At 39.1% G+C, this 26,769-nt stretch overlaps 1 protein-coding gene across 2 annotated transcripts; it reads left to right on the forward strand.

Annotated features, from left to right (window-relative positions):
• RB195_003720 (uncharacterized protein) lies at positions 1 to 26,769 on the forward strand (the record flags this gene model as incomplete). 2 transcript variants are annotated; one of them, XM_064201492.1, is made up of 27 exons in its annotated part: positions 1 to 48; positions 616 to 662; positions 8,917 to 9,002; positions 13,292 to 13,466; positions 13,998 to 14,091; positions 15,823 to 15,882; positions 15,953 to 16,036; positions 16,346 to 16,537; positions 17,913 to 18,041; positions 18,132 to 18,227; positions 18,341 to 18,489; positions 19,295 to 19,393; positions 19,466 to 19,560; positions 20,023 to 20,120; positions 20,337 to 20,447; positions 20,531 to 20,632; positions 21,288 to 21,380; positions 21,509 to 21,643; positions 22,693 to 22,853; positions 22,915 to 23,109; positions 23,410 to 23,491; positions 24,170 to 24,264; positions 24,353 to 24,485; positions 24,556 to 24,756; positions 26,251 to 26,325; positions 26,463 to 26,563; positions 26,628 to 26,769. In XM_064201492.1, the coding sequence occupies 27 exons, from the start codon at positions 1 to 3 to the stop codon at positions 26,767 to 26,769; spliced, it is 3,078 nt and encodes a 1,025-aa protein (XP_064057373.1). The 2 variants fall into 2 exon arrangements, with proteins under 2 accessions (XP_064057373.1, XP_064057374.1); XM_064201493.1 differs by lacking the exon at positions 24,556 to 24,756.

The following is a 26,769-nucleotide window of genomic DNA, read 5'->3' on the forward strand; positions in this document are numbered from 1 at the left end:
ATGTCGTCGACACATGAGGATAGGTTATCGATTGGCGAAGCGTCGCATGTAAGCCTTACTCTTGTTTATTTCCTAAATTCTGCTAATTGACATAAATAAGTCAGAATTTACTATGAACTCGAGAAGCAACAACCTATCAATATAAACTTCTTTTGCGTCAAATCCTTTTATCAAAAGAAGTTGTTTTTTAGAGCAAGCCTAAATTCGCAGAAATTTTATTTATTTATTCATTTATTTATCCACTGAAGGTCTTCCACAACATCGCATAAGACAAGTGAAAAGAACAAGAAAAGAACTGACAAGAAAAAAAAGAAACGGAATGTTCGAGTGTTTTGGAGAGAAAGCAAGCCTTAAACGATAATTTGTGAATAGTTATAGTTGTTTAAAACAACTTTAGTTGCTTTCTGTATTACGTTCCTTAATACTCGTCGATAAAGCAACAGAAGGTTTAGATTTTCAGGGTATTTAAAGTTAAGGTTAATCTTTAAATTTTAAGGTTTTTGATATAAATAAGTAAGAAAGTAACAGTGAACAAAAAGAAATTTTCTAAAGTGAAATATGATCTCGAGCAAAGTTTTTTCTTCTCCCCGAGGAAAGCACAATTTTTTTTTTCAGGGAGAGATATCGCTAACGAAACTGCTTTTAGCCGCAGATTTGATGAGGTTAGCGATGTTTCTGTTTGTGATCCAATCACCTGATTCAGGGTTTTTTCTTTTGAATAATATTTGCCCCATTTTCTGTGTGCTTAGTGAGTTTTCAAGTCTGTTCTTCTACTTTCATTCTAGTCTTTTTCAAGGTTTCCTTTGTTTTTTTCGTTCTCTTTTCTTCATTTCGTCATCTTGTGTCGGTCTCAATTCTTTTTTCATATGTTATATGCACTGATGTGTTCGGAAAACATTTCTTTTCTGGTCATATCTGTGGAAAACATTTCTTTTCTGGTCATAACTGTATGACTGTATATCTGTATGCTACAATAGCATCACAATCGAACATTTTCCGATAATTATAGACCATAGAGGGCAATCATATGTGATTCACTAGCAATTGTCACCATCCCCGTGTTGAAGGTGTGAACGGATTGATTTTCTTTTTTCGAGAACACTAACATGTTAACAGTTGGGGAATTTCTGGAATATGTGAACGGAAAATATTGGAGTTTTTCGAGAAATTCTTGGCCGTGGAATTGTTCTGAACGTGTACTGGAGGGGATTTATTGACGTAAATCTCCTCCAGGAATGGGCAGATTTCCCCCGTGGCTTTAATGTCTTTCCCCCGTTGCACAGACATCATTCACGCTACTAGGTTCTCTTTACGAAAACTTTCTTTATACCGTTAAGTGGTGCGACGTTTTCATTTTAAAAGAAATTTTAACATGTTTTCATTATTTTTCAGAGAGTTGAAAATTATTAACTTCTATTTTCGAATTCCTCAGCAAAAAAGAAACAAAAAAAAAACAAAGAAAAACGTTTCAAGCACAGTTTCCTTTTTCCTCTTTTTCCTTTTATAACTGCACATTTCTCTGAACGGGCTCAAAAAATAGGGCCCACAGAAATCTTGCCATCCAAGTATTTCTACCAGAAGTTTGTTCTGATTCCTTTTCTAATTAGTGCATAAAAATGCACTAATTCTTACGTCGGTTTGTTCAAAAGTACGGGATTTATACTGCTAATGTTTAAACGGTTCAACATCCGAATTTTTGTCTTCTCAGTGACATCAACGACAGAATTTACGGACGAGAATCAATGTTTCTTTCTTTTCCTGTTCGCTATATCTCGCTATATTTCACTTCTAAATTTCAGAAGAAGACAAATTTCTAAGTTTTTCTATCCTTTTTCTTAAGGAGAATCTATAGAAACTGTTTTTGTTTTTTTTTGTTTGGTTTTTTTCTCTGCCGCAATTCATTTTTCTCTGAGAAATCATGATTTTTTTTTACTTTTCAATTTCTACAACAAAAATAATTGTATGTATATGGTCTGCTGTTCTAAAACGAGTGTAATCACTTAGAAAAGCGCATCTATGGAAGAAATTTACAGGTTTATATATGCTCTTTGGATCCAGAAAACATAACGAATTTTGCATCTCTTAACTGAAGTTTTCTCCTCTTGCTTGTAAATAAAATGAAAATGAGAGCCTGACATTTCTTTCGTCGTTCTTCTCTGGATTTCTTTTCAGATTCTTGTTTTTTTCCGCTGTCCTTGGCCAGGGCAATTTCATCCAAATTTAATCTTGGCCATAATTTCTAGTGAACGAAATCCATCTTATGATGTGACTTCCACGAAAAGCAGAAAAGCACACAGCAATCAAACAAACGGACCCAATATCGTTCTCTCGGGATATGGTGGTGGTGGGAAGGATCAATGAGTCAGAGTGATGGATTGATATGTGCTGAGGTGGCCGCGAATTTTCTTTACCTTGGCCTAGCTAGGGTTGTTCACTGTTTACGGGGACAACAGTAAATTTTCGGTCGCTTGATATTTATCGGTCAAAGGGAGGGAGGGGACGACGAGGAAACTCGACAGGATTTTCCTACTGTCTCAAAGAACGTATAGAAATTAGTTACAATTCTTATCAATTAGTGAATATTTCATCAAAAAATCCTCTCAGAAAACAAACATTCTGGAATTTTTCACTTTACGTAAAGGAAGTGAGAAGGCGTGAGTAGCAAAACAAATTCCTTCTTTTAGATGATTACGAAGTTTTTTTTCCAACAAATTTCGTTAAGAAAGCTACTGTTTTTTGTTGTTGTTTTTTAATTTCCTTAAAATTTTGTATTTTGGGCTCGAAAACGGGCACACTTAAAATAATGAGAAAAAATAATGAAAGTTTAAAAATAATCTTTAAATAATGTAAATGTTCGATATCTTCCAACAAAACAGGGTGGGATCGACCAAAGTCGACTTCGAAGATGTGGTGGGACACAGAACGATCTAACGGCTCGGTACGGTTGCGTAAGCGGCTGCGCTCGATGTGGGGAGTGTGAAACGAGCGGTTAGGATGGAGCGGATGGGACCCATGCCAGCTCTATCCACTCATCTCCACGCCCTCCAACCGCTCGCAACCGCCAGTCCCCTATCGCACCGTTTCAAGCGCAGCGCACTAACGCATGCACAATTGCACTGAGTTACCAGGCGGTTTTGATTCGACTATGCACAAAAATTTGTAAAAATACTAAATATACTTACAATATTTGGTTTTCATCTATTTACTAATATATATATATAAAATACTTTTTTTCTTTTTTTTCGCAAACATATTTTTCATTAGCGTGTTATGTCCATAAGAATTTGTCCATCGTGATCTCCCGAACCATAGCCGAACCGACCACGGCCATATTCCCATTCTAATATTGTGGAGTCGAAGAATTCCAGTCGACGTGATTTATTCCCCCGGGTCCTGCTAGGAGCCCACATTTCATCACTAATCATCCAAGCGAATGACCTCGCCGGCTCCGTCTATAGGGCAATATTGAACACGCCCTTCTCCGTCACCCCTCTCCAGCTCTCCACAGAAATGTACTAGTCCCCCGGGGGAGGGAGGGGGATTTCACGAGTACTGAAATTGGAATTTTGCAAACGAAAAAAGGATGGGGAAGAAACATCCGTATGCGTGGACAAATAGGATTACAGCTTACTTTTAACGTTTTTTTTAATCACATGTGCACATTTATGTGTGAAACACTGCACCCTGCTCGCACTTGGTGCAGTTTCATGCATTTTTACACAGAATCTACGTCGTTCTTGATATTTCCTCCATTCTATAAGTCTGAGGTAAAAGGATGAAACTCTTTTGTTTTTTTTCCATGCACTTCTTTAGCCTTTTCGGTGCAGTGATCCAGGGCATTTCCTTCTATAGAAAATCACTTTTTTCTTTAATTCGCGATAATATTTATTTAGTTCCATGTATTCCCATAGTTTATATGATCGTATTTTCCAGATTGATTTATTAAAAAAAAATCTATTTGAAGGTAAACATAACTAGAAAATTGTTAATTGTTGAGTAGTGCAGTGCTATCAGTCATTAAGAATTTTTCAATTGATTCATTAGAGTCTGGGCCTCCATTTACTGAATTTGTTGAACATAAACTGAAATTTTTTTAGATTTTACAGATGAATTCGCCTGACAATTCGAATGTTTGTTGACAACTTAAATGTTGATGTTTATTAGGGTGATCTGTTTATTAGGGTGGCAGTTTTCAAGCCTGTTTACTTGTTTCTGTTTTCTACAATCTTGTTATCAGTGCTCACAAAATTCACCACATTCACCACGCAGTATATTTTCTTGCCAGAGTAGGGAAAAAGCAAAGGAGAAAGAAAGAGAGGGGGGAAAGAAGGAATCGTATGGAAGGAGAGATTCCTTGTCACGTATCACGCAGTGCCATGCGCTGCGGAAGCTGCGACGCGGTCGCCCGGTTGAACTTTAAAATATCGACTGTAAAGTTATATGTTTGGGTCATACCCTTATCTTTCAACCGTTTCTATGGCTTGTTTAGGTCATAGGTCACCATTTCGCGCCTTTTCATTTGTGGACCGTAAAACGACACACCTTTCGAAAGTTCTGAATTATAAATAGGTTTTATATTTAATAATTAATTAATTGTTATTTATTTTATTATTCATCCATTTATTTATTTTATTTTTTTTTCTGTTTATTTATTAATTATATTTTGTTTTTAATGGTTTTTTTTTTCTCGAAACGACTAGAAAAAAACTTTTTTGTGCCATAGAAACCGTTAAAAGAATCTGCTCTATAACATACTTATTCTATTATCCCTTTTACTTTACCAAATTTTATAAAATAATAGAATCATGTGTAATCCGCCTGTTTTTGGCCTGGCCAAACTGGCTTCTTTGCGCGTTCTAATAATATATGGACATAAATTAGTAGACTAGGGAATTCGGGCTGATTTAACAAATAATTTATGGGGTTCATCTCGTTCGTTTTTTTTTTACAGGCGGTTAGCGCCAGTACTCAACGCGGAATTAAGTAGGTCTTGGCTAGGGCTGTATTTTCCCGTATTCCAGGACTATTTTGGTATCTAATAAGCCTTGTTTCCTTTTATATTTTATTTATTGTTTATTTATTATTGTATTTATTTCAATTTCAACTCCCATGCATATCGGAATATATCTAGCACACTGTAGCTTGGTTCAGAATGACTCTGAGATACGGTTATTTTCAATCGATAGCAAAACACTTCAGCATTAATTATTGCGTAAATTAGTCTGATTGTGTAAGAACATCGCATTTACGTCCTAATTTTTGACCTACGGTATATCTTTTGTCGTAGGGTTGTAAGCGTTGGGTTACAATAACGATGCAATAGGTTGATGCATAAGTAGTTTTTGAATTTAAAGGCATCACTCCACGAATCTGAGGTGGTACGGATTTCAGGCGGAGTATTCGTATGCGGCATAATTGTGGAGAGGAGAGCGACTCCGTGCATTTCTTCCTAGTTCCCGTAAAAAACGGCCGGAAGATACGGCTTCGGGCGTTCTGGCGCACTTTTTTCTACAAGGAGTTCGACTGGAGCGCGCCAGCCTTGTGCGGTGCCGCATCTTTCGGGCCGTTTTTTTACGGCAATTGAGAAGAAATGGACGGAATCACCCCCTCTCCATAGTCTCCCATCTCGTATACGAATACTCCATCTGAAATCCGTACCACCTCAGATTCGTGGGGTGATGCATTTAAGCACAAAAGAAGGATTCAGCACTGTTTCACCCGTCATAAAGAGAGTATTTGTTTGTATAAACAGTATTTGTTTTTCTTGCAAATTCTCCCAACGCAGTGTTGCTAGCACTGCGTTACATTTGCGACGCAATAAGCTGATTGTATAGTCACTAAAAGAAAAAGTATTAAGGCCAGCACCTTAAAAAGTTGACGTACGTAAACCTGAGAGAACCCGTAGTGGTCGAGTTGTAGATTACAGAACCCAGCGTGGCTCCACTGAACTGGGCCTAATCGTCGTAAAAAAAAACCGCGTAGGAACGGCTTTTGTTCCTACTAGGTATGCTAAAACACGTTCCTTTGTACAATTTCTGCTTCCTTCAGCAGCCTATTAATTGATTTTTTCTTGAATAGGCCGGTGAGAATACATTATTGATCCAGGACCGCTCGCTCTTGTATGCGCTGCGTGCACGGGGGAGGAGCGTTATGAGTTATCTCGTCGGAAGGAACATCATCTTCCACGGGAATTTTTTTACGACGATTAGGGGCGGTTGAGCGAAACCGCAATGGATTCCGTAATCTACAGCCCGAATTCTCCGGGGGTTCCCGGAATTTTTGTTACCACATAAATTTTGTGATACGCCACCTTTGATTGATGTTGTGATTGAAAATGTTTATATCAGAGCACGATTCTTTTTTCAGACTTTATTTTTTTTTCTACCTAGGAAAGATTAATATGTGGAAAGTTTGTTCAGTGTTATCGTGACAGAATTATTTGAAAATTCCCTTTTTACTTTGATGAGGGCACAAAACGGATCGAGGGTGAGACACGGCGGTTGAACGAAAGGTTTCTCGCCTTCTTTCTATTTGCACCATACTCCACAAAAACCTCTTCACAAAAGCTGCAAAACAACGACGTGAAGTGTTTTTTTGCGCTGACATTTCACTCGAATTTGACAGCTTTCAAAATGTGGTGTGTGGTGTGCCACCGTTCACGTACTTTTACCACTTTAAATTCACACTCAGTCGATTGAGCACATATTGAGTCAGCCTCCACTTAGCCTCGTGTTGTTAGTCCAGTCTTCCGATCAGTGATACACGGGGTCATCCCCCGTATTTTTTTTTCAAATAGAACGGTTCTTGTTTAAATAATGTCTGGCTCAGGTTAAATTGACAACACCTCATCTCTTGTTCTTCTGCTCAGGGCTGATTTATATGTGAAAGTTTGGATTGATCACTGTTATCGTGGGAAAACTCTTTGAAAATTTTTGAACGAGAGGTTTCTCTCCTTCTTTGTATTTGCACCGTATTTTACGTACTACCTACTCTTCATCACTTTTTCACCATTTTCTAGTAGCAGTAAGTAGAGCTTTCACTCTAGCCAAAAGAAATTTCTTCCTTTTTTTTCTTGGTGTTTTCTTTTCTCTACTAAATCAACTTGCATTAAGGAAGAAATAATATTTACATATTTATATTGTATTTATTTTATTTATATATTTTGTGCTAATACGGTTAATATTCGGACGTAGTTCTGATCATGAACATCAGATCTGTCCTTTCCCTCAAGCTCGTCGTATCCTGCTATTTATAAATAGTTCTTATACCGATTTTCATGTTATTTGTTTATTATAATAATTTATTTTTTTTCTTACTTTTCAAATGGTTCACCACTTCACTCTTACCGTCCTTAAGAGCAGTTGATTCGAAAAAAAAAAACAACTTCAATAATATTTGCTCAATCAATAAAGTAGGATAGACCACTTTTTCGGCGTCATCCAGCCGTAGCCCGTATAAAATTCTGAAATTGAAATTCAAAAAAATTGCAAAAAGATGAAGCTGATTGAGTTAACCCTTCTTTAACCGTCTCCTTTTCACCTCATGATACAAGTTGCATTTTTGTCAGCCTTACATTTTCTCTGGAGCACAGAAGTTAACTTTCTGCGAGCAAAGGAGTGAATATTTCGAAAGAACAGCTTGGTATTGGACATGTTGCGAAATTTTCCGGGGAAAAATCGAATTATATGTGATTCGGCGGGAGAACTTCTATTATTTGTTACTTTTTTTTCGCGAAAATTTTACTTCTTTCTTCTCTGAAAAGTATGTACTTCAACACCTCGCAAGATCTGTTTTATATGTGAATCAGTGGAAGGACTTCTATTTTTGCAGAAAAAAAGTTCTTTTAACTTTTTTGAAGGAAAAAAACCACTTTTTTGAGTGTCTATTTGCGGCGATCACAAGAGGTCTCCGTTTTTTTCCTCAACAATCCCAGGTCGTGTTTTTTCTCCAAATTGTGTCGTTCTTTCAATTTCTAGCCCTCAGCGGATGTACAGTTCTCTTTTTCTCGCTAAACAACTGGTTTCAGTCGCCAATTGTCCTTTTTTAAAATGAAATTAGGTATTGTCTTGAAATCTCCATTTTAAATCAAAGGAAAGAATAATGATCTTTTCTTCTGCGTTTCTCTTCTTTTTTGTGATACTTCCTTTTTTGTGATGCTTTGTGCAAAAAGTGCAGGCGTTTCCGATTGCAACAAATCTTCTTTTGTGCAAAAAGTGCACGTTTTTGGCGCGGAGCAGTTTTTTTTACCAGCTCTATTTTGAAAGAGATCTGTGGATTTACTCAAGTACTTGAACTTTGAAACATTTTTATTCAAAAGTAGAACTTTCCTTGTTTGCCGAACTAATGTTAGTAAAGAAGAGTTGCTTACGAATTCAACTTCTTTCAAATTATTGTTTTCCTTCTCTACTTTTTTCCACCGAACTTCTCTTCACTTCAAATCACTTCAAATTTCGACATTTTAAACACCAGCTGTCGCCGATTCCAGGCGGCAGATGTCTTTTCCTCCAGCCTGTTCTCCTTCCATAAATTGTTGAAGGTGACAGCTTGCGTTTGCACTTTCTCGCGCCTCATTGAAAATGTCGTCCGGGAACGCAACAGTTGTCGTTCACGCGTTATATTCGTGTTTTTTTTCCTTGGTGATTTTTTTTTCGTTTGGTTTTGTAACCTACGTATTCTTACGTATTTCTCAGCGAACTGTACCTAAACTACCTTTAATATGGGCGGAGAACCATATTTGTTTTTGCTTTTCGTAAATGCAATTCAATTTTTCTTCGCATTTTTCTTTTTCATTTCATTTCAAGTCATTTCTGACTTCCGTTTTCTGTGGCGGATTTTTTGAGAACAAATGGTATTGGAAATAGTGAGAATAAAAAGTATTGAAAATAATAAGTATCGGAATAAATCAAGAAACTTCAGGTACGAAAATGATATGCGAGATGTGCTGAAGTTACGACATGCTGGTGACTTACAATACGTTGAAGAACAAGATCTTACTGGCATAGGTGAGTTTAAGGTCACAGAGCTTTACTGAACTTTCAGAACTTTTCTTTAAAAGAAAGTTTTTCTTCCGGATATTCTTTATTTCCTCAATTTTAGGCATAAAAAATAGAATTAATATTATCGTAATTATTTTACTATTTTAGAAGAGCATTTGAAGAGCCTGAAATAACAAGAAAATATTTTTGAAATATAAAATATTACAATATTGACTTTTGAAATATTTTCTTTGGGAATTTCGGATACCGTATTGGTTTGCTCTGAGCTTCTGCTTCCGGTACAAATTTTTACCACAGAAACTACAAAAGATAGCCAAGAAAAAACTCCTTCACTTTTTCTTTTCCTTTTTTCTTTCCCCTTCTTTCTTACTTTCTTTTTTTCTGCTTTTCTTCCACAGTGTAGTTCTTGTTGGGGAGCTACGAGCTTCTGGACCGGAAGCTGCACCTTGACTTTCATATATCAGGTTATAAATACATATGCTTAATATCTTAATATTTATCTTAATATTTGTATAGCTGCTGCTATTCACAAATGCATTTTAATTATGTTATTTCATAGTTCTATCACTATATTTTTATTTTTTATTATTAGCATTCAAATGTCTATATGGGACTTATAGTCTTATAAGTCCCATTCGAATCTTGCTGCAACAGTTCTAGATAATTCTTCCAAAATTTTTCAAGGACTCAGACCTTAAGAGTGTTTTGTCTGTTTGCCGAGAATTTATTTATGACTCGAATAACTTAGTTAGGTCTTACATATATATGTAAAAATGCGTCTCGCTATGCACCAATGACTAATGTGTGTACAATTTTGATGGTGAAAAATTACAGTGATTCATGAAATCTTTTCATAAATGAGCAAGTAACCTGTTTGCTGTTATCTGATATTCTTTTAGTGTTTTTACAGAAAATGATAAAACACGTCCCAGGTGTTTTCCGAGATAAAAAGTAAAGATAACCGTTCCTGTGAGTAATTCGGCTGTAAATCATTCTCTCGAGTTCGTGTACTATAGAATATTATCTCATCCGTGAATTGGTCATAGAGACACTAAAACTTTATTTTCCCTGAACGACCGTGACTGAATAAGGAAGGGAAAGAAAAGATCTTTGTGTTTGCAAACGCTAAACGGAAGGATGCACGAATTGTTTCGGACGCGTCGCGGCCGCTCTGGTTAACATAAGTTTCTCTGGTTAACAGAGAAATAGGTACTGGAATTCCAAGCAGAGAAGTCCTTCAACTTGCTGGGAATTAATGGCTCCTTTACAACAAAAAAATGTTATTTACTGTTCTCAATCTATTTCGTTGCATTTTGTTCTGATCATGTCATGTCGATGGCTAAAACACATTCTTACAATAAATTTGTCGAGAGAAAAAGAGTACAGGCGTTTCCTACGCGGGTGAGGAAAATCGACGAAGTTCCCTACACCATCCAAGAAATTTAATTTTCTTATTTCTTAACTACGAGGTATGTAGCACCCATGAAATACGCAAGAAAAATAAAAACTCGACTATTGGTCAACGTCATAAATCAATTGCATAATGGGACCCAACATTAATGTTAAAAAGATAAAGTTTCTGGAGTTAATCAATTCGGATGCACCAACGCTTCGACTTCAATTCAGAATCGTTTGAAGTTTATGAACGCCTGTACAATAACATTCAGAGCCCAGCCGATGTATCGATTCGGTGATTTTATCCGCTCAGTTAGGCCTGGTACAAATTTATTGACCTTGGAGGTATGAGAAGCTTTGTTTCGCTGGGGCGGTTTCGAACCATCGACAATGGAGTTTCGGCCGAATCGCCTACCAACTACGCTTCGCCCATCCTATATTCACCGTTAAACGACATTTTTCTACATGATCAACTTCTCATATTCTCTAATACCTCTTTGCTTAACACATCTTTCCCATGGAAGAAACAGATGCGTGGTTGCTGGGAGGAATTTTCTCTCAATCAGGATTTTTTAAAATTTCTTTCCGGGAATTTGGAATTTGGTGACCCTAAAAAGGCGCCGAAATTTCACAGCGCCGCACCTGTTTGTACGCTCAATTGAACGTTGCATTCGACTCAATTCGTTCATGCGTGACTTTTCAGGACATTTTCAGGACATGTTCAGGACATTGTCCATCAATTGATACGGACAGAGGTATGTCACGAAGAATAATCCGTTCATATCCAAACACTGTTAGCCGGGTTCCGGATCTCTCCTGATATGGCTCCCCTAGGGATATTATACAGTTACCTTGGGGATACTATTCGCTCCTCTGTGGGTGGCGTAGAAAACTTTGTTGGAAAGAGATGGTCAGCAGTCCCGACACGGAAATAAGATCTATAGATCTCCGGATCTTCGCTGGCGCTTTGCATCCAGACTTCTCGCCGAGATTTCGTTCCCCGGAGACACCGTTTCGCGGCTATTTCATGGCTCACCGATCAATGAACGGTGAAGCAGCAGAGATGATTAAACGTTAGCTTGACGGCATTGCAGCCAGCTGAAGAATAGGCGGAAATGGAACGTAAATCTCTTGGAAAATCCATAAAAGCTGCGAAGAAGGACGTTGGCACAGCGTCTCATTACTCAGTTCACCACAAGCTGTACTTTTTGGCCACAAATTCCAGAAGAGGACATGAACCTGACATATGGTCGGGTCAAAACGACTTGAAGCTCGATGAAATAGCGTCATTCGAAGCGGCGCCGATGAACTGGCGGTTGACATCGAGGTGGGATCCATGCTGGCTTCACTCCTCGACTGCAGCGAGGAGTGGTGTCGGCGAAGGCCCTCCCGTGATTCCAATCGCTACGCTCCTCCGCGCCGCTTTGAGTGCAGCCGCTTGCGGAACTGCATCTGGATTTAGGTCGTTTTGACCCTACTATAGTAACAGTAGTCCGCCGATACTTTCCCTTTTCACTTTTGTGCGCTCAGGTCTAAGGTCTGGAAGAGGACTGACCTGCTGGACATTTTTAGCTGTAGCGATCGTGAAATCATGAGATTATGAGACTCCTCATTTTCTACCAAGCCTCTTAGCCAATTTTTAGGAGTCACTTCCGGTGACTTTCATCCCATTCCGGCGGACTCCACACTGGTGCCTTCGTAGAGGCGAAAGTCAGAGTCTGTCTCCAATTCCTCCACTTTTAGACGGTTAGCGAAGGAGCCCCGCTTCACTTTTTGACGGATGGTGAAGGGATCCTCATCACTTGAGTTCCACCAAATGAGTTAGATCCCTTCACCTGAGGAGGGTATGGCTCCTCCCTATTGCACCTATGAGTACCTTGATAAAATTGTTTATGTTTACTCATTCATTCAAAACTTCTCTGTTTGTACGCCTCCTCCAGGCCAAACTCGACCTCTTTATTTATTTATTTATTTATTTATTTATCTATTTATTTAATATTCTACAAACCTTTGGTGAACATAAGCTTCAAATTTCAAATTAAAAAAGGAACAAGTGACACTCATCATAAGTGTAGAAAAATAGAATAATAAAAAAATAGAAAAAAAATCATGGAAAAAATCAAAAGGTACCTAAATACGTTACACGGGAAAAGAACCTTTACGAAGAAGAAAAATCAGTGAGCATATGTAGAATTTTAAAAAATTCACTGAAGCTGGTTTCTATTTTTCCTTCCATATTGTATTCTGTTCTTTCAACTGTTTCTTGCACGCTGTTATTTTCTCCTTTCATGTTTTTCTTTCACGCATGACGAGTTTACGTCGTCTAAATGTAAACAAATGGAATGTAAATGTCCAATAAATGGCAGTGAATTAATTTTCTTCAAACCTAAAATACTAACATTTCTGAATGATTTCTTCTTTTCATTTCGCAATAAACAAATAAACAAACTGTGCTGTATGAAATTTAAGCGAAATTCTAAAGAATTCGATTTTTTTTTTCATAGCACATCTATAGGTGTTTTCAAATAAACAAATTACCGAAATAGGCGGGTCTCCGAGAGTTATGTCTGTGCATTGAGCGTCACTGATCCGTCGTACCCGCACGTTCATGGAATTGTCAATGTCTTTGCGAAAGCGATCCAATCGCGATTTTGTGTCAATTAAATGTTTTTCTGGCACCGTCGACATAGGAATCGTGAAAATTCCGTGCCATCACCCGTTCAAACATTTGTTTAAACAGTAAAAACCGCTCCATAGAATTGTTTGCACCTCAACGCCATTAGTTTTCATTTTTCCATTTTCACGTTTTATTTTATCGTAGATGGACTTTTTGTATCTATTTCAAATTTCTAAATCCAAAATTAAATTTTCAAATTTCTAAATTTTTGTATTCATTACAGGTATGAGTCGACCGGAACAGAAGCGTCTCCGTAAGGAATACACCCGACTATATCCGAGTGGATTCGTCGGCAAATTGAAGAAAGTCTTCGGGAGGTCCGAAAGCGCTGATCGCCGGGAGATTGTGACAGTACGAGAGGAAGACGAGGAGGATCAACATGTAATTCCACCGGAAAAGTAAGTACAAGCAGTGCTTGTGATAAATAGAAATCTTTATTGGTTTTTTTTATAAATGTACATACAATTTTTTGAGTTTGGCCTTCCATTTTTATAAATAGAAATCTTTATTGGTTTTTTTTATAAATGTACATACAATTTTTTTGAGTTTGGCCTTCCATTTTTTATTCCTTGGAACCTTTTTCTAAATGTTCACGAAAATAACCGCTAAAGAAATCAAATCAAAAATTAGAAAAATTGCTTAAAAAAAAACTAGAAAATTTCCGAGATAAAAGAAAAATTGTTGCAATTGAATCTCTAAAGGTACGGAAGAAGCTGTTCTCATGGATTTCAATACACATTTTCTTCAATACACATTTTCTTTAGCTTTTTTAAAGCTGTGTGGTTTTCTGGTCTCTAAAAATGCAATGACCTGTACTGTGTAGTTGGTCTCTTTCCTTTTGTAGATTTCTTTCTGATCGGTTAAAAAATACTGAAGTGAAGATATAAATGGGTATTTTATTTATTTCACTGAGAAGTTGCTCTTTTCAGGATAACCCTCTGCAAGGAGCTTGGCCACGGTGAATTTGGCTCCGTCTGGCAAGCATCGTGGAAGGGTGGGCCGAATGGAGCCGAATCCATGCAGGTAAGGGGTTGTTTTTTTTGTCCAAGATACTATCGCTGATATTTTGAAAAAGTTTTTGCTCGGATTGTGAACGTATATTTATACTTATAAATGAAAGGAGCATCTGTACTAAGCAATTCTCTGTTTCTGTCCCCAATTTCCTTGAAATTAATATCATATTCCGTACAAATATACGGCCATCTCAAAGGAATATCAGTTTTTTTCTTCTCTTTATAGAAGCATCAAAAATACACTGAAGAAACAGACTTAGTAATTAATACACTAAAAATCTAAAGGACTTCGTCGATCACCGTTGTAAAAGTAGATTTCTTTTCACGCACAGAAATGAACGCTGAATGTGACACTCCTATCTCTTCAATGAGATTAATTTTCTTTTTAGGTCACCATATCTTTTTTAGCAACGTTTTTCCCCCTTTTCGACAATTGATCCAATTTCTGGCTAAAGTAAGTAGAGTGGAAATAACTGAACATCGAATGAAGGGTAGGGAACATTATGTATCTAGCAATGGATCGAATTAACTACTTTAAAAAAATGTTTGGTTGTAATTGTTGACTAATCAATCCGCATCTTTTCAACAGATCTACCTTCTCTCATTCTTACTGCTAGCGGTGAGGTCGAATGAAAGATAGCAGAGAGACACTGATCAAATTTAAAATTGGGGCAGGGTCCAAAAAGGAAGTTCAAGCTCTTCCGGCCTGATACTAATCGATACAGCTTTCGTACTCGAAGTATTTAGAAGAAAACCTACTAGTTTTATGTATGAGACTATAAAATTATGTTGTATTGACTATATTGACTTATGTTAAGCCTTCTTCTCAATTCCTCAGATTTCCATTATAGTTGTAAAGATTGAAGATGCTTCACTTCTCTTCGAAACTATCGACTATTTATTTATTTATTAGGATTTTTGGTAAATAAATAATCAATCAGTCAGTCAAAATACTACAATCACCAGTAAATAATAAATCCTCAGTTCTGGGTTAAAGGCATCACCCCACGAATCTGAGGTGGTACGGAATTCAGGTGGAGTATTCTTATACGGGATAGTAGATTATGAAGAAGGGTGTGATTCCGTCCATTTCTTCCTAATTTCCGTAAAAAACGGCTCGGAAGATGTGGCGTGTGCACACGACTGGCGCGCTCCAATCGAAATCGTTGTAGAAAATAGCGCGCCGGATCGCTCGAAGCCGTATCGTCCGGGCCGTTTTTTACGGCAATTAGGAAGAAATGAACGGAATCACCCTTCTCTCCATAACCTACGATCCCGTATACGAATACTCCACCTGAAATCCGTCCCACCTCAAATTCGTGAGGTGATGCCTTTAAGTTGGTCACCCTAGCCCTGATATCCGTTTATCTACTGTAGCGTTCTGGGTTTGAGAAAAGGATCTCGTGTGAGCATTTCTAACCTTCTGTAGCAGGAGAATGTCCTGCCAACCCACCACCCTTTAAGCTTTTAACTTCCAGCCTTGTTGTGTAAAACTTTGGCGAAATTCTAGTGAGCTCTGTTCCATCTTGTTTTTGTTTTATTGCACACCTGCAGGTGTTTTCAAATAAATAAATAAACAGGCGCTCAGAGATTGTTTCCTGTTATTGAAACCCATAAAAGCTACCAAAGTACCAAAATAATAGCTTCTCTATTTCAAACAGGGGTATCAATACATCTACGGTTTCCATCGTTTAACAGTTGTCCACCCACTGTTGTCTTCAATAGAAGATTCTTAGTTCAGGTGGCGGTGAAATGTGTAGCACCGGATAAGCTCATCACTAGCTCAACGGCATTCCTACAAGTGAGCTAATTTTCAAGATTTCTTGTTGTTTTCCAGAGTTTCTTGTAATTTTTCATGTTTTCAATCCTAGGAAGCAGCGATTATGACAAAAATGCATCATGAAAATGTTGTCCGATTGTATGGAGTTGTGTTGGATATGAAAAAGGTTATGATGGTAAGACTTCTTCTTATTTTTTCTTCTTGAATCAGATCAGATGCGGCGGTATCTTACGCAAGATGTTAACTGCCGCAATTATACTCCCTGCCAAAATTTTGTTCCTTTGGTCGCCGTTCTGCGCGCAGCACGTGACCCCACCCCCAAATCGATACTGTGTAGGTACGGACTCGATCAGGTGGCGGGTGGATGGTCCTGCTGCTGCGACCAATCAAACAAAACCTTATCCTCAACCGTTAAAGTTTCTTATTTTAAAATTTTTCCTATTTTTCTATTTTATTTAGATTTTCTCACTTTTCTTATTTTAAGGTTTCTGAACTAGCAACATGCGGATCGTTGCTCGAATGCCTTCATAAACCAGCTCTACGGGATTCGTTCCCAGTCCATGTTCTATGCGACTACGCAGAGCAAATCGCTAAAGGGATGGCGTATCTGGAGTCGAAGCGACTTATACATCGAGACCTGGCAGCGAGGAACGTGCTGGTTTTTGGTCCCAAAAAGGTGAGCTTGGGCCTTGGCCATGGTATATTTTCGTTTTGCCTCTGAAATTTCTAGTCATGCATTTCGTTTGTTTTTGTTTGGCGTCAATCCGTTGCATTGATGTCTCGTTCTGATGTGATTATGAGCGGAAAACATTGCCATGCTCTCCTAACAATTTTTCCGAGTGGTTTTTCAGTTTTGATATAGTCTTTTTTTTTTCGTTTAGTTTTGATATAGTCTATTTTGCTCTGTTTGATCCTTTCGTAACCTGACAGAGTGTAAATGTTGCTGAATAGTATTCCATTTATAGTAGCGTCAAAACGACATGAAGCACGTACGTAATTGCGTACGTGGCTTCTCTCGAGGCGCTCCGGTGGTGCGTGGCGGCTAGGAGCGTCCTTGGTGAAATCCTTGCTGGGAGCACCCATCGCTGCAGCTTTCGACGGTCCCAGCTCGGTTCCAACTGCTGCCTCCGCCGCACCGTTTCAAGCGCGTACGCAAATGCACCGCAACTATAGTTGGGTCAAAACGACATGAAGCACGGACCGTTGCGCAAGCGGCCGCGCTCGGAAGCGGTGCGGTGGAGACAGCGGTTGGAATCGAGGTGGGACCATGGCGACCTGCAGAGGTGTGTGGCGGTAGCGTGGATCCTTACACGATCCCAACCGCTACGCTCCACCGCTCCGCTTTGAGCGCAGCCGCTTGCGCAAATGTCCGTGTTTCATGTCGTTTTGACCCGAGTATGTAACGAAGAATAACGGAGCCAGTGTTTCAACCGAATGTCGGCGTCATGTCGGAATGAATAATTTCAACTTCAAAGAAGAGTTTTGCATCTACAGTTGGTTTAGAACGACATGAAGCATGGTGCAGTTGCGTAAGCGGCTGCGCTTGAAGCAGCTCGGTGGAGACAGTAGTTGGAATCGAGCTGGGACCATCACTAACTGCAGCGATGAGTACTAGCAAGGTCCCCACTCGATCTCCACCGCTACGCTTCGAGCGCAACCGCTTACGCACGCAACCGCAGCGAGCTTCATGTCGTTTTGACTCGAGTATATCTAAAGGTTTCTTCACAATGGTGTCATCCGCTGGGTCTCTATTTTTTCTATTTTCTGTGCTTTTTTTGGGGAATTTTTTGGCATTTCGGAGGGGGGAGGGTTCACTCAGTAACGCCCTCATTTCTGGACCCTCTGTCTTCCTTTTTCTTATAGTAACTTTAGCTTACATGTCATAGATCCTCTAAGACTAATGCTTAGGTCTTAGCGCCCCGACTGATTTAGTTATTCACTTCCAGAAATAACTAAATTTTACAATTTTACCATATTTTGCCCTCTTCTTCTTTCAAGGAAGTGCGATAGTTAATTTTCTATTGTTGAGCCTTAGAAATGTTCCACTTCAGGTGAAAATCTCGGACTTTGGATTATCACGATCACTTGGAGTAGGTGAGGACTATTATCGGAGCGAATTTTCCACTTCCCTTAAGCTCCCTATCGCCTGGTGTGCTCCTGAATGTATTAACTTCCTCAAGGTATTGCTTTTTAGGGGATTATAGTTGTTTGCATAGATCCTTAGGAGAGCTTTATTGCTTTGTACAAATAATAATAGTGGTATAATTCAGTTCACCTCAGCGTCAGACGTGTGGTCGTACGGTGTAACTTTATGGGAGATGTTTTCTTACGGAGAAATGCCGTGGAATGGAAAAACAGGCGCAGAGGTCTGTGATGAATCACTAAAACTTTACAGAATTTAGTGATCTTCAAAACATTCTTTGAAAAAGTTTAAAATCATTCGCTTCTCTTTCTTGTTTACGCTGTTATTTTGGTTTAGATTCTTCAACTAATCGACCAAAAACGAGAACATCTCGGCCGGCCAACATCTTGCCCTGAGGATATGTACGCAATGATGGAAGAGTGTTGGAATTACGCTCCAATAAAAAGACCAACTTTTGCGCAAATTATGACGCAATTCCCAGAAAGGTGTGCTTGATTCTACAAAATTTTTTTAAAAATAGAAGTTGTTAGTTCTGCAGAGAAATCTGAGAGCAAATTAGTGAAATATTTCCCATGATTCTGTGCCGGAAGTTGGCAGCGCGGTTGCTTCCGTTATCGCGGGGCTAGATCATCATATGTATCGTTTGATTTCTTTCCTAGTGTTTAAATCTTTAGTTGGAACAATTATATCAGGACTAACTCATTGTTTGCATTACAAAAATGCTCTTCTTGAGTTTTTAAAGGTGTTGAGTACTAGAAAAGTCAGAGTGGAGTCAATCATCTTCTGTTTGTTGTGAGCAAAATAATGGAATGAAATGAAACGAAAGTGAAATCAATGAAAGTGGTCAAATTGTATTTGAATAAGACATAAGCAGTAACCTTCAAGAATTCTAAATGAGCCGCGGCAGCCTCTTAATCCCAATCCCATCCGGAAATGGGAGGTACGACGATGATTTCCGGCTCGCGTTATTCACAGATTCCCACGATGCACAACATCGCTAATGGTATTCGCATTCTTTATGTCGGCCATCCTTTCCTTGTTCGGGTCGTCCTTTATGCATTTGCATTTCCTTCCGGTAGCGTAACACATAGTCTTAATCATTCTGCTAGAAATAACAAATAAACAAACTGTTATAACTTAGAAATAATGCAAAAATTTGTCATACACGCTTTTATGGCACTCCTCGACACCACTCGACTTCGCAGTTTTTATTATTTTATACAGTTTACAAGTATAGTTCAAGTGTACAAAATTATCTTGTTATTTATTATTATTTTATTCTATTTCCAGACTTCCTCAGACAGTAAGAGCTGTCTGCGACTGCCGTGATTCCGCTAGTGATCATTTACAGTTCCGAAAAGACGATCTTATCGTGGTTATTGATCGGACGTGAGTTAGATCAGTTTTGTTTTCAAAATAACAGTGGTAAATATTTGATCATCGTCAAATTTGATCTTTAAGGCCTTCAAGTTATCCTGACGGGTATTATTGGTTTGGTTCGCTGCGGAACGGCCGAACTGGGCTATTTCGACCTACGGATACAGTTGCTCATCTAGGTAAGATACGTTGTGCAGTCAGTTTTCTGCTTGTAGCTCTACTATGTGCTAGATTTAAGAAAAATAAACTGAGAATCGATAGTTTTTTCGTTTATGTTCGATCCTCGACGTGCTTATCAAATTCGAAATTGATTTGATTGATCTACCAGTGTTCACAACATTTCGCCGCAATATTTCATTTTCTTTCTGCATGATTTCTTACCAAATTCTATTCTGGTGGTTACTACAATTATTTCGATCCATAACAGCCATAGCGTTGTGATCACGACCAACTTCTCCTTCCTGGGATTCAGTGCCAATTTCGGCGAAATTCTTCGTTTTCATTTGCTTTGTTGTAGTTTATTACGGCTTCGATTTTGGTTTCATTTTAAAAGCGTAGATTTTGCTTTTTACATTCTCCTTGTAATGGAATCCTAATGGAATTACTCCAGTTTAGCGCTTTTTCAGGACTTTTTGTTTCAGGTGCAGAAAATCCATCAACCGTTGAAGTTATTTCCAGTGGATGTGTAGCAAAAAATATAGAAAGGAAAGAGAAAGAGGAGAAGAAACCAACTAAGAAGGTGAGACTTTTATAGGCAGCTATTTGCGTCATTACATTAAAAAAACAACAAAGAAGAAGGTTCGTGTGGTTTTTCTTCGTTGTTTTAATGATGATAATTTTTCTTGAGTTCGCCAACGACAATACTGCTTTGAAATCCTGTAAATATTGTAATTTGTTCCTAATATTCGTGCTGTAACCAAACGTTCGGTGCTCTTCTCCCACTTGAACCCTTCAGGACAAGGAACGTGAGCGTGAAAAACGAAAAGCGTTGATCTCAGAACCGGTCGGAGAGGTTCGACATACGTGTCATGTCGGTATCGATGGGACTGCTTTTGGCCTACTTCAGGTACGGCCAAGATTTCTTATCATATCGTCTAATTGAGAAAGTAGGAAAAGGGAAAAAGAAAAAAAGTATTAGCCGACTTTTAGCTAGACAAAAAAGACCTCGCTCCGACATCCGCTTCTCCGTCAGCGGCCAGGACTAACGGTTCGTCATCATCACGACCGCAACAATCTCCTTCATTGTCACAGGTTCGCCTTCATTGTTATATCCAAAGAACACATTTTTTTCCTCAAAAGCATCGCTTCTACTACCCATGTATCCTTGTTTGGAACCTTTGTGTTTATCTTTGTAAAGCTACTAAGCCCTATTTTATTCTTACATCTTATTTTGTTTTTATTATAAGCTTTTACTTAAAATCCAGCACGGTACCATTCTAATGTGTCATGTTAATAAACATATTTTCATATAGTAGGATCAAAACGACATGAAGCACGGTGCAGTTGCGTATGTGGCTGCACTCGAAGCGGCGCGGTGGAGCGTAGCGTAGGGCCCAGAGGAGACCCTTGCTAGCAGCATTAATCGCTACACTTCGTGCTGGTCCCACGTCGATTCCGACCGCCATCTTCACCGCAGAATTTCGAGCGCAGTCGCTGCACCATGTTTGATGTCGTTTTGACCCGACTTTAGTTGTGTTGCCCGACTTATTTTTGCATGAGATTAGAACGTATCGCACTTGTCGCCATATATTCACAGTGTTGCTGCGTGATCCGGTTCCGCGTTCCAGAAATATCTCATTCACACCGTTACCCTTGTGTAAATAAAGAAACATTGTAGACCCTATCGTTATTCTGTCTTTCATGATGATTTTCTGTGACGATTGATTTCTCGTTTCGTAGTTTTTAGGTTTCATCACCGGTTGTTCTCAGAGACGTAGTTGCTCGTGACGGTGTCAATGTACGGGAAACGATGTCGTTAAGAGATGTGGCTACTATAAAAGTAAGCACCGGTTTTTATCTTACTGACACCAGTTTGCACTTAACAGCACTGTTTTTCTTTGTACTACGCATGAGTTGCTCTGACACGTGGGTTTGTGGTGACTAGAGTGAATGTGTTACCACATTTAGGATGCGGTGACATTCCGAGATGTGACGTCACCACCGGTCTCGCGAGCACCCTCCCAGCCACCCCCGTCAACATCGCAACAGTCATCGCCACAAGTGCCTCGATCAAGCGTGTCACCAAGTGCTCCTCCGCTTACGGTACGTCATCTTAGTGTGGATAACACGTCAATTTTTTCGATGTCTGCCATGAATCACAAAGCTGAACCTCGTGATCGGCCCCTATCACCACATGCCGCCTCCTCCGGCAGGAGTCCTTATCTAGTCAGGAGGGTGGTTACGTATTCGACGCAATGTGTGTTACTAAAGCGAGTTGTTTTTGCGGTGATACTGCAGTTGATAACGAGATTTCTCTAACATTTCTATGGTAAAAGTGTGGTCTTTTCTCTATTTTCTCCTTCTTTAACTCAGGATTTATGCAAAAACTTATCTGCTAATGGAATTTATTAGTAATAGTAATAATTCTTCAGTAATAGTTCTCAAAAATTTGTGAATATTCCCGTATTGGGTGCTATTTCATTGTCATTTGCTCGTATAACGGTCGAAAATGCGATAAAATGAAGATTTTTGTTTTGAAACGATCGATGAATACTTCCGGCATTCCATTCCCGAAGAATTTCATTCAGTTTTTGAGCAGACGAACACTTTTTGACATCTATTAGGAAAAGAGCTATAAATGCTTCAAATTTACTAGTCAGCATGATGAGGACTAATAACGCTAATTCATCGCGACTCACGTTCTTCGCTTAAAAAAGCGTTGCTCGTATTTTCATTGGAAAACTACGAGAATTTTTGATTTATTGCTTTAAGAAACTATTTTCCATTAACCACTTACCGACCGCGCTACAACCGCCGCTTGATTCATTAGCGCCCTACACTTTACTACTTTATCCTTTATTTTCCATTTAGAAATCTTTTCCTTTTACTGCAATTCTCTACTTTGTGGAGAATTTCCTTTATACTTCGTCCTAAAGGTCGATTTCTATTCGATTTTCGCTGATTTTCCACATGAAGTCCCATTTTTTCTCTTATAAACCCGTGGAAATAGCTAACAGCGAAAAATACTGTTTTTAGCGGAGGTGTTCACGCTCCTCACGCCTGAGTTCCTGATTTTCTGTGGGTGTCGCGTCCTCACTGAACTAATCTCCTGGTTACGGTTCTGCACTCGTCCTTCATTCCTCCTATTTTAGGAATCAGCTCTTAATTCCATGAATCGTAGTATGCAAGAGGAGTTTGTGGAACTCTCCTCCACTCCTGCTGCTCCTTACCGCAGCGAGACGCCGCGCCATAAACCGCCTATCAGCGCCCCGCTTGCTAAACCGATTTCTGCCGTTTATGCAAGGACCCCTGCGTAAGTATTCGAGCATAATCTTAGAGATAGTTACAATTCAATTCAAAAAGAAGATTTCTAGTCGCGACGTGACAAACACGAGCGTTTTCCAATCCGGACCCAACACTGAGGATACGATCCTCTGCGATGAAGTTGGGCATTTGGAGAGAGATCTAACGGATTTCTCCCTATCTTCACTAAATGATCTCGTAGATGATACGCGACCACTGCTTTCCGACAATGGAAGAGTCACTGGCCAACCAAGGGCTACGAGCAGGTGAGAGTTATTTGAGGTGTTATAGTCGGGTCAGGAGGGGATGCAGCTCGGTGCAGTTACGTTAACGGCGGTGCGATGGAGTTTAGTGGTTAGGATCGAGAAGAGGGACCTTTGCTAGCACTATTTATCGCTGCATTTTGTGGTGGTCCCATCTCGATCCCAAGCGCCAGATTGAGCGCACCGCTTCGAGCGCAGCCGCTTACGCAACTGGACCGATCTTCACGTCGATTATGCTGTACTATGTGCTGTGTACTATATGCTTCATCAGTCATTATCGATAATGAACCGGTGTAAGTTTAGTGCTTCCTCGTCATCAACACCATCTCCGAACTCGATCCGATTAATGACGCCTGAAGAATTGCAGCGATGGCATGACAAAGAGGTATTTATGTATCAGCTAATCTTAAAAATAGGATGTATTGAATGTGAATTTACTTTTTATGATGCTCCTTCGGCTTCTGATTCTAGCATAGGACTTCCGGCATAGGTTGATTATTATGATGATTCGTGATGATCTTTAGGATCATGAGATACAGCCATAATTTGAATATGTGTGCTTGGATTCCATGATTGTTCAACTATTGTTCCCGTTCTGGAGAGCTTTCATCTTGTATTGATTGATCAATCTTAGGAAGCTGCTGTTGGAAAATTTCTTGATCTTTGAACGTTATTAGCAGCTTCATTTTTGCCGTAAAGACTTTCTTTTCGCATGAAAATTGATTTTATCTCGAATAGTTGATTGAGAAAGAAACAGAAAAAAAATCTATTGAGCTTTGTTCATCGTGAACTGACGGGAATTGTTATTGAACAACAAAGCGGCCCTTATCTTCTTCGAATTCCAATTAATGTTTGAAAAATATAATCGATTTTTTTTTTCGAAGTGTTCTTGTTGAGCGTACATTTAGAATCTATCATATTAATTGGTCATACGATCGTTAGCTGTGCACATTTTCTGTTTATTTTTCTTCTTTTCTGAGATGAGATTTTGTTGTTCAGTTCAAGTAAAGAGTAGCAATTATTATCCATATTTTTACTTTGAATAATTAGTTTTCTATTCAAGGCCCGAGAGCATAGAAAGGCTGATTCTAAATTAAATGGTTCGCGTCGTAAGGAGATGCTTCCAGATGGCCCAATCGTTGACGAAAAGTCGTTCAGGTAATTTTTTTGCTCCATTTTTTTTCGCTTATATAGTCAATGTGATCGTAATGCTGCTCAAAAACACGGATACTAGTGGTTGTTCCAGTGCTCGACAGACTAAACCGGTCCCACCGGATTGGTCAGTGGAAGCGCAGGAAGCGTACAAACTATTGGTGGAATGTGGTCGTGATCTCACAAATACACCTTCACCACGTTCCTCACCAACATTTGATCAAAGGGTGAGTGAATCGCAGCTTCCGTTAATTATTTATTTATTTTTTCTTTTGAAAGAGATCCTGTAGTTTATAGAAACGAATAACGGTTATCGAAAAGAAACCAGCATCTGTGTCGCCAGTACCGTGTAAGCCCGCCACGCCGCCTATCGCTAACTTACGCGATCGTGCAGCGGGAAATATAAGCGAGAGCGTAGAAGATATAACAAGTTACTCTCCACAAAAACGAGTGCATATAATTGAAACAAAGCTGTTGACGACGAAATCAACGGATGAGGTGGGGTAATCAATCACATTAATTATGAGCTCTCCTGAGTTCAAAGTATTTGTTCCTAAGTGAACCTCACAATACGCAATTTGTCCTCGTTTTCTTAAAAACGTAATCATAACACGAATGCTCTCATCCAATTCCTGTCACTGCAACTTCCTTTTGTTTACTAACATTTAACAACAACAACAACAAAACAAACACACGATGATTTTGCTAGGAGGGTTCATAGTAAAAAAGAAAAAAGCTGGTGTGATCGGGTCAAAACGAGATAAATCGCGGCGCAATTGTGTAGCCGTAAGCGGTGAAGATAGTGGCTGGAATCGGTGTGGGACCATCGCGAACTGCAACGATGGATAGTACTAACAAGGGTCCCCCATCGATCCTAACTGCTGCGCTCCACCGCGCCGCCTCGAACGCAGCTGCTTACGCAACTGCACCATACTTAATGTCGTTTTGACCCTAATACAAGTATTGGTTTGAAGTTGTTATTTGTTGTTTTAGAATCATGTCCGCAAACAAGTTGTGTACAGATTCGATCTTGGTCTTTGTCTAGAAAATGTTCTAGGATTTGGTTTTAATTTCAAGGGCCTAAATTCCTGGGGAATTTACATACTGGGTATCTTCGGATGGCAAAACATTAGGCAGAACAAACAGAATACTCTGCTGTTTCAGTACTAAATAGTGCAATAGTGTTACTGGTACAATTACATGTACCAGTAATACTATTGGGTCAAAACGACTAGAAGTTTCGCGGCGGGACCCCTACTCATCTCATTCTCCGGTCGGAGCTAGCGAGGGTCGAACAGACCTCAGGTCGTTTCAGCGCGACTGCAGTTCTACATTCTTCCCGCGGTTTTTTCTTACAACATTATTCAATTTCTAATAATTGATTTCTTCTACATTTTTTTTCTATTTTTTTTTTGTATTTCGTTGCAATTCTACTTTAGCAGCATTTTCCTTGACAATTCCCTGTTTTTTTTTCTTTCCGCGCTTTTTTTCGGTGCACACCTCCTACTAGGACATGGTGGAAAACCCTAGCTAGTCATAAGACGATAATTTTCGTTTAATTTGTTAATGGTCGCCTTAGCAGCGTCCCTTGTTGTTCCCTTTGTCTTCAGTTCCTTTTTTTTGTCTCTCTCTACGATCGTAACTCTTCATTTAACATTCTTTCTTCTTGTTTTCACTCTAGTGTTCAAAGTTCCTGTACTAATGGCGAATCATTCATCCTTGTTTTTTGTTTTTACTCCTCGTACTCCTTTAAAGTCATTGACAACCTTCTTTGAGATGGAATGGAAAAGAAGCGAAAACGCGTGTGCTACATATTTGTGTATGTGTGCGTATTATTTTGAGTTTTTCCGCCGCAACGATTACAAAAGTAGAGAAAAGTTTGCTTGAAATAACATCACCATCGCATGTCCTGGTTCTTGTGTTCACACATTTTGTTTCATAACGTTTGTTGTATTCTTGAAATTTCATCGAATTCAGCAAATTATATTTTAGGAGCGCGCTCCACCCGGGCTTCCACCCAAATTCGACCAGAAACCGCCACCCTGCAGACCTCCAAAGACTCGTAACGTGAGTGTTCTAATAGATTATTTTTTAAAATTATTTGTTTTCGTTGTTTTGAAACAAATCTATTTTACAAAAGTCTTATAAGTGGAGATGCAAGAGCGCTTCTTTTAAGATCCAGTTAGCGAAAGTGTACGTTTCAGATTCCTGTTGTTATGAATGGTCGTTCAATCAACTACGACAATTTGAACGGTATCGGGGCCGGTCGAGCACCACCACCAGTGCCGCCGAAACCGAAAATGAAGTGAGTGGAAACGAATTTGGAAAAATCTTGAGGATTTCAAATTATATTTCAAATTTTCTTCTAGTATTGTACGCCCGACATCGATGTCTCCTCCACCAGCAACTCAACAGCTGCAAATCGACAAAGAATCACCAGGGTTTGCCCCGTCGATCACTCGTGGAAGCTTATTTAATGCGACAAAAAAAGAGGAGGTTATCAAGTTTTGA

The sequence above is a fragment of the Necator americanus genome, chromosome IV, assembly GCF_031761385.1.
Source record: "Necator americanus strain Aroian chromosome IV, whole genome shotgun sequence".
Classification (NCBI taxonomy): domain Eukaryota; kingdom Metazoa; phylum Nematoda; class Chromadorea; order Rhabditida; family Ancylostomatidae; genus Necator; species Necator americanus.